General features: G+C 34.8%; 1 protein-coding gene across 1 annotated transcript; it reads left to right on the forward strand.

Moving 5' to 3' along the window:
- Window positions 1-6,788: 6,788 nt before the first annotated feature.
- LOC107828466 (two-component response regulator ARR22-like) lies at window positions 6,789-9,075 on the forward strand. Its single transcript, XM_075222359.1, has 3 exons — window positions 6,789-7,009; window positions 7,999-8,272; window positions 8,667-9,075. The coding sequence occupies exons 2-3, from the start codon at window positions 8,003-8,005 to the stop codon at window positions 8,844-8,846; spliced, it is 450 nt and encodes a 149-aa protein (XP_075078460.1). The 5' UTR covers window positions 6,789-7,009; window positions 7,999-8,002; the 3' UTR covers window positions 8,847-9,075.

Here is a 9,075-nt window from a genome sequence, read left to right on the forward strand (position 1 = left end):
AAAGGAGTGAAAATATTTCCAGTGGAATCAAATCTGCATAGGGAGGTCCGCATATGCAGTATCGCATCTACGAGAAAAGGGACATATCTGCGGAATGAGACTTGCAAGATAGGAATCGCATCCGCGATTGATGAACCGCTTCTGCGGTCGCGCTTCTGCGCTTGATGACCGCTTCTGTGGATGCGCTTCTCCATCCTTTTGGCCACTTATGCGGAACATCCATTTTCCACCAATCATTGCTTCTACGAGCAGGCATCCGCATATGCGGAAGCGCACCTGCGCGGATTTTTCCGCCGGTCCGGTCAGCAGGTTTTCAGACCTGAGCTGTCTTGACAATTCACATTTTCCCTATTCCAACCCCACAAATACACGACCTACCTTATTGAAAACACATCTTTTGGCTTATTTTCAGTCTCTTGACTAGAGAACACAAGTTTTGGTTCTAGGGTTCTTGCACACACACTTGGGACTTGAAGATTTGAAGCTTTTGGTTGAGAATTTCTTACCCATTTATGTTCATTTCTTCATTTCCTTGCTTTGTATTGAATATCTAAGTGTGTAATATTTTTTCCAATACTTGAATCTAGTTTATGGAAATATTCGTATTTAAAGTGTGGATTAAATATCTTGTTGTGCTTATGTATTGAACGACTTTTATTTATTATGAAGTGAGTTATTGTTTCTTTAATTATTCTTGTTCTTTAATATTTCCAAAGGGATTAGCTAACCCTAGAACTCGCCCATTTACTTTGAATTAATTTTGAAAAAGATAATTTGGGGTTGGGAAAGATTAATTAACAAGAACTTAAGGTGTTAACCCTCATTTTATAGATTCTACCTAGGGATATGATTGAACTACTTGTCACCATATTCGGGTGTGCTTAATCTCTTAATTGTTTTAGGGATAATTCAATTAGAAAGTCTTTTTAGTCTTCGGAAGAAGCTAATATACAATTATTATCCGAGGCTAATTAACATAAACTCGCTCATATTTGTAAAATCGTGAAATATATTGGATCATTATTTGAGTGTAATTCCCAATTCATCCATGCTTGTAGACATTGACCATTTTACTTGCTTTCTAGGTTAATTTACATTTTCGCAATTAGTTATAAATATTTTCTCAAAATCTTTCTAAGTGTTTGGCTTAGCATAATAAGTGATAATTCTCTTACACACCTAATCGCCTACATATTGTTCTCTATGGGATTCGAACCCGACTCATAGTTGGGTAAATTATATTGCATGCGACTGTGTCCATTTACTTTTTAGCAGTGGATTTGGACGTCTCCATCTAATTGACAACTACCAACATGTGGCACCTTAGTAGATTCTCCAGTAGGCAGCTGTATATTTCCTGCATTACCTGCCATGTGTGCACTGTCAAAGGATTCAGAGACTGATGCCTTGTTCAATAGGTTTAGGATCTGACTGTACTGTTCAGGAGTCAACATCTGCATAGGTCCTAAGTTTTGTTATCCCTGATGAGTGTGCTGCTCAGAGGTGAACCCTTGCATAGGTCCCAAATAGTGCTGCTCCTGAGTCATCATGATTGAAGAAGGTGAGATCTGCTGGTTCTTTGAACTTCCAACCATATTAGCTCTGTTCTAAGGCTTAAAGTCTACTGGATAGCCTATCAGTTTGTAGCAATTGGCCTTCAAATGTCCCTTCTTATTGCACTAACCATATTTCATCAACTTATAACATTCTTCCTTCATGTGGCCTTTTAAGTGATAGAAATCACATTCAATGTTGAAGTTTCTCCTTTGCTTTTGACCAAGTTAGAACTAAATAATGCTGTAGGTGTTAATACACAATTTTGCCATATATATATATATATATATATATATATATATATATATATATATATATATATATATATATATATATATATATATATATATATATATATACTTTCAAAATATTATTTTGCATCACTACCTAATTTACAAGGGTCATATAAGTATTTTCTATAATTTTTAAAGTTTTATATATATTATACTTTCAAAATATTATTTTGCATCACTACCTAATTTACAAGGGTCATATAAGTATTTTCTATAATTTTTAAAGTTTTAAAATAATTTTCTTGCATTTAAATTACTCAAATATTTATTACTTATTCCTCAAATTATTTGGTGATGACTCAATCATCCAAATCTATTGTTTACACCCACATATATACTTTATAACATTTTATTTCGTTTTATATAATTACATTTGTATTTTTTTAACTATTGTTTATCCCCCTACTTTGTTCTGCATCCTTGTGATAGATCAATTCATGTGTTCTAACATATCTGATACTCTACTATGACCAATTCCTAACTATAGTGTCAGTCAATTGTGAGCTTAATATGTGCTCCATACTTAGTTCAATCCTGTATTGTTTAATACTACTTATAGTCTATAAGGTGAGATGCAATCTAGCCTTTATGTGACAATCTAGTTCTTAATGTTTCTTTGCCTAGTATAAATTCTGGCTCTACTAAACCTGTTTAGTCTGCTATGTTATGTTAATGCTTGTTGTGAATCCTGAGTTTGCCTTTCTGCCCTGTTCTGGATTATTATGCCAACAAAATTCATGCTTAGGAAGTAATTGAATTCATGCTTAACTTGTTACTCTTCTGATCCTGCTGTTCATAAGGACCCGTTATCATTGTGTGTTTGATGACTTGCTCAACCTTACATTCCTTAGTACCAGTTAAGACCTTAGGAATAAACCTTGTGGATGACCTTCTTTCACCACACATGGCCAAATAGTATTAGACTTGATGCTTGCTTCTCTTACTGCTGAAGCTTAATATGTCTCTTATATTGTGACTAATATTCAACATGCTAAAGTTTTTTCCCTGCTCCATTAAGTAGTTTCTTGATCATGAACCTACTTTGTTATGTTGTTCCTTTCATTAGGCTTTTCATGATAGACACCTTCATGTGAAGGTGGTGCTTTGCTTGTTTCTTGTCTGATTCTGCTAGACTCTAATCTAATGTTTATTCTGAGTCATGCTTCATTTTGAAACTCTTTGGAATGGTTTACTACCCTATGGTGGTCAATCATGTCACTCTTAAACTTTATTTCTGGAATTACAAGTATAAACTTGCCTTATATGTGCCTTGTGTACCTTTCAATTTAGCCTGATCCTGTTTATATGTTTTGACTAGAGATGTTGTTAGCTCGAGTCTTTTGTTAATCTTTTCATGAACATTTTGAATCATCAGTCATAATTACATATTCGACCTCTTACCGGGTAGTAAGTAGAATTATTTGTAGAAACTTTATCAAACTCACGCAACCGCTAACTTATTCATAGGAGATAACCCACCTGTGGAACTCCATGCAGACATCTTCCAACGGTGCTGCACAGGTTACAACTACCACGAAATCAGTAAACTCTCCTGAGCCCATGCTCGTACACCAACTGTATAAGTCTGTTCCTGCCCCATTGACATCAACTGAAAGTTCAACAATGCCTTCTCTTATCAAGTCATCTTTCATCGGAAACGATAAATCAATCTTCACGCCCCTCTTCATTTCAAGCAAACTCCTTTCCGCCATATTCAATCTTTCTTTGTACAATAACCATCATTCCAAATGAAATCCGTAGACCAAATCAGCTTCCATCACGATTCCCAAACCATTCTACACTTTTTCAAGGCACGCGGCTAATCTACCACAGAATCCATATGCTAATCTGCCACTCTTACTTCGGTTAAACCATCTCCTTTAAGCAACTTCTCAACCTCTGCTTTTCATACTTGACTTGCTAGTACTTCAACCACTGCAAAACACTTCCCACCATGTCATCCCTTATACTTTGTTGCCAAACTATTGACTCAAATCAAATCCTTATTTGTAGCACCTAAACTAATGAATTGCTACCCACTCTAAACCTCCTGGTAGATCATCTTTCTCGAACCATCAACATTAGAATTACCAATTTGATTCGGAATCGTTACACACTGCTATCTCTGACAACCGCGTCTTAGGCACCCTTTCATAACACCCTGCCTCGAAGGCAAAAATCAAAGAAGACTATAACACCGGTGGACCTTAATGCATTCCAACAAAGACGATGACGCCACATCACAAATAAGAATTCCAGCACACTCAAAAATATCAAGTCTCGTTACTTCATCAACCAAACCTGGACATCTATAGTCCGATTGCATTTCCTCTGCTGGAATTAAATGCTGAGCCCCTTAATCATGCATTGAGAAATCCTCCTTTCGAGTCATTCACTGCCTCGATACATAACTAAGCACCTTACCATTACATCAACATTGTGCGATAACAACGCATAGACATCGTAGCAATCCATGCATAGTCTCGAAGCCATAGAAAATACAAATATTGAGCTGGAACAAAAGAACATCCTTCTGCAATGCGACGATAACAGTCTACCCGAACACACAAGGAAAAATATCCTGCACCACGTTTGTAGTACCATTTTTAACTTTCGAAATAAAAAACTTCTGAAGAAATTAAAGAAAATACTTTTGAATTTTTATAAAATTGGGGGCCTGACCCGATGAAGGTTGCCTACGTATCTCACATCTAGTGAGAATCAGACTTGCGTAGTTCGTAAGTTTTGACACGTCAGGAAAAATATGTCTTTTTGAAAATATTGGCTCATTTTGAAATGACTTTTCTTTTTTCTCTTTTTTTTTTAAAAAAAAATTTCGGCAGAGTTTCAAGGTTTTTAAATACCTAGATTTTTCAGGAACCGGGTAAATTTTCTCTTTCCTGCCTCACTCTCAGTTTTTCTTTTCTTATTCTAGAAGCCGGTCAACATCCAAGCCGAAACAAGCATATGCACAAGTAGCACGTAAAATGCATCAAGATGATCTTTTATATTGGATACACCTGTTATAATCAGTTGGATTCTTCTCTAGAAGGGCAGGAACCTTACTTTTGGTGGAACATAACTAGCTAAATCTTCTTTTTAGTATCACAATTCAGTAAAATAGGCGACAATTGCTATTAGACTATGTCCATAAGACATCGACTCTCTAAAAATAGGATTTCCTATCTAAGCATGGGTTCCTTTTTAACGATCTCTTGTTGTTTCTTCAATAATGCTGCACTTGTTCGTAATGGTTGGAATTTTCTATGTAATATCTTCCTTTTCTCATTTGAATTGAAAAATATTCTTTTCCTCATTCTCTTTCCCAGCCTATTTCTTGTGAGTTAAAATATTTACTTACTTTTTAAATTTTATTTTTTCTACTTTGTCAAGTATACTATAATTTTCTATTGCCTGGAATTGGACATGCGCCAGCGATTTGTTAAATAATTTTTTTGATACTTCGGAATCCAAATCATTCCGGTCTAAGAATTCATATTATGTTAGGGGTGGGCGTCGGTCGGTTCGATCGGTTATTATAAAAGTACGGTTCGGTTTATCGGTTTTCGGTTTTGTAATATTAATAACCAAATCAAACCAAAGTATTTACGGTTCGGTGCGGTTTTTTCAAAGTTCGGTTCGGTTATTTTCGGTTTATTTTTTCGGTTTTAAACGATTGAAAGAAATTTTATGTTTCTCTGGCAAAAGGAAATAGATTGTCATAATGAATGAATAGAAAAGAAGATATTGATCCAACAACCATTGCACATAACAGATACGACATTAACATCCATTGAATAGAAAAGAAAGTATTGTCATAATGAATGAATAGAAAAGAACTAAAACACCAAAAAAAGAAGCCTTATCTTAATAAAAAATCAACCAAAGAAATCTTGAACACCTTTTCCAGCAAAACTCTATCAGAAAGTTCTGCCAAAACAGCATTAACAGTGAGCAAACCTGTAAAACGACACTGGACCCAACTCAACTCAGAACTCAGAAGAAGTCGCACTAACCCGAGGAAGAAGGATGAGCGACGAGCTTAGGAAGAAGGCATCACAGTCGAGTTGAGGAAGAAGGCAGCAGTCGCACAGAGCTGAGGAAGAAGGCAGCAGTCGCACAAAGACAGAGCTGAGAAAGAACCCTAAATCTAATTTTTTATTTAGGTTTGGGAAATGGGAAATAAGTGACTAAGTGTAACGTATGAGACTATCAGTAAGTTTGGGTAAATTGGGCTTTAAAGTTCAAATGTGTATTGGACTATTGGGCTTCAGCCTAAAATGAATAATAAGTTTTGGACTCATAAAAGAACTCACATGTTCAAACCTATTTTTCTTAACTAATAACCAAAATTTTGGTTTTTCGGTTTAACCGAAACATCAAAACTGTAAATCGCACCGAAAAATCGAAAATTAATAATTTAAAAACCGTGCACCGACCGAAAAACCGATTAAATCGAAACCGAAAAACCGAAATGAACGGTTTGGCCGGTTTTTTCGGTTCGGCCGGTATTATGCCCACCCCTATATTATGTGGTTCTTGAGAAGTATGAGTTATAATCTCATTTAGTAGATTAAACTCACTGTTGGCTTCAATTAAAGTCGGTAACCAAAAACATAAAGTCACATCAAATCCCAAAAATCGCAAATTACATATTAATTCGTATTTTATCATTTCAGAATGTAATTTTTCAAACCAAAAAAAAAAAGAAAAAAAAAAAAGAGGCAAAGCTAAGCTCTAACTCAAATTTTCTAGTTATTACAAATTTATTCTAAAAAGGGGCTACAAGTCAAAGAAAACTCAATATATTCAAAAAGTTCAAAAAGTTCTTGATTCTACTAAATGTCGTGTTGCTCTTTATATTCAAAAAGTTCTTATATGTCACGTTTATCCACATTATTATGCTAAAAGTCAAAGAAAATAAGCGTTAAGATAATACCTTTAATCCTGATCACATCTACTAAAATGTCGTGCTGCTCTTTTCAATTTTCCGATGCAAATTTAAGCAAATTTCATTTATGTTGAGTTGCTATTTTCAAATTTCCAATGGCAAATTTCGGCATATTTCATTTATGAAACTTGTCACATGGCTCCTATTTAAGCGCGCATCAAATTATTTCAAGTATACATGCATTCAAGTGTTTGTTCTGAGTACGAGAGAGGTATGTACTAAAACTCTCATTCAAGAACTACATATTTGCGTAGTGAATAGTTAGAATTATGTTTTTATCAATAGCATCATTTATATGTTTTTTTTTTCCTACAAAAATAAATAAAAAATATATCCATTTGATCCCTTTTATATGTGATACATGTAAAAGAAAATTTTAACTAGAACCTTGTGTTGTAGAATTACTAGCTTTATATTCTAGAAGTACTTAGAAGTCTCCTGATCAGATTAAAAATAACCAATTTGTCATTTTGTTAAGAAAAATTGAATTTCAAGGAAAGATTCATTATTTAAGCTTCATAACAGAACTACTAGATTTTGGCAGGCTGTTTTCACTCTCTAGTAACACCTTCATGAAAGGTTATAAATGATGTTGATATTCTTACCTTATATAGTCAGATCTCCCTTTAACAACATTCTTATATAATAATACTTCACGATAAAAGCCAAACATTTTTCGGAATCAATTTTCATGTTATGTTATAATATATGTTCTCTATAACAGCACTTCGCTATAACATCCAAAAATATTCGGAACAAACGAAGCTGTTATAGAGAGGTTTGACTATATGTGTTTTGTTGATTTCTCACCCGGCGTCTGGTATCTACATTGGGGTCCGATTAAATTCGAATTCGCACGGGAAGTCCTACATTAAAGGATTTGCGATTCCTAGTAAAGGCGACTCTATACTCTGGACTCAAACCCGAGACCTCTGATTAACAATAAAATATGACTTATTGCTCCACCACAACCCCGGTTGTTTACCCAATATGCTTTCTATTTCTAAATGAAGACTTAACACAACAAACAAGTTCATTAATGTAATAAGTTTTAATTACGCATAGATTATACACAGATTATATCTATTTTTGAGTAATAAGTTTTAATCGCCCATAGATTATACACAGATTATATCTATTTTTCATTAAACGGTTGTATGGGCAGCTATTTAGGAGAATTTTTCTACTTTTTTTTTACAGGAAAATGTCTTCGAGCGCGAGTGCTTCTTCTTCGAAGAGTAAGAAAAGAGTTGGACCTGATAATGACTTCAAAGTTGGGAAACAACTCAAAGTACACATAGTTGATGATGATGACGTGTCTCAAACAACGCACATTTTATTTCTTCAGAAGTGCGGAGTGGAAACTTTGGGAGTGAGAAATGGTAACGTAGCAGTCAACATCCATGATATTACACAAATGCGTTTCGATTTAATCTTTATGAACTCTGTGCTGCCGCTTATGGACGGTATCCAGGTAAGCTTTCTGAAATCGCAAGATTACTTTCGTAAACATCCGAGCCCGCACGGGTTGGCTGAGTTGGTTGGCTGGGTGGTTTCTCACAAGGGAGATCTGTGATCGATTCCCCTCACCAGCAGTCTCCTCACCAGCAGTCTCCTCAGTCAGAGTCCGTTCTATCGGACTTGCCCAATGTTGTTTACATCTCTTGTGTGGTTTGCGAACTATTGCTTCTGTATGGTTTACGAACTATTGCACGGTGAACATGCACCCGTAAGGATAGCGGCTGCAGTTTCATGGGAATTTTCTGGGAAAATAAAATTATTCGATACAAATAAATTTTTATCATTTTATATATGTGCGGAACATGTTTCCATTTAAAAACAATTTAACCGAATTTTTCCATATATAGGCAACAAAAAAGCTTCGAGAAATGGGAATTACAACTATGATTGTTGGAATGACTAATGTGAATGACAAGGAAGAAGTTCGCAAAGAATTTATGGAAGCTGGTCTTGATGATTGCTACGAGAAGCCATTGACCCCTGAAATATTTCGCAGCCTTCTTGAAAAACTTTCCAACAAAGCTTAAGATCAAGTCATTTCTTATCAGACTAAAATTATATGTTGTTCTTTAGTTAATTATCTTATTATGAATTATAAGTAGTGATGAAGTACTCTAGGGTTCATGTACTTGACCTATACAAGTACTTTCAAAATGGTATGTATCAAAGATGTAGCAAATATATGATTATGATGCTATGAACTATAATATTTATTTTTAAAATGTTGAGCAGTAGTTTCAAAATTTCAATAAAGTA

The sequence above is a fragment of the Nicotiana tabacum genome, chromosome 9 (assembly GCF_000715075.1).
Source record: "Nicotiana tabacum cultivar K326 chromosome 9, ASM71507v2, whole genome shotgun sequence".
In the NCBI taxonomy this organism is placed as follows: Eukaryota; Viridiplantae; Streptophyta; class Magnoliopsida; order Solanales; family Solanaceae; genus Nicotiana; species Nicotiana tabacum.

Excerpts from the sequence above, each read along its gene's own strand:
- LOC107828466 (XM_075222359.1), top strand. The coding sequence starts at position 8,003 with ATGTCTTCGAGCGCGAGTGCTTCTTCTTCGAAGAGTAAGAAAAGAGTT. Across the intron at positions 8,273-8,666 it reads CGCTTATGGACGGTATCCAG|GCAACAAAAAAGCTTCGAGA; the intron begins GTAAGCTTTCTG and ends TTCCATATATAG.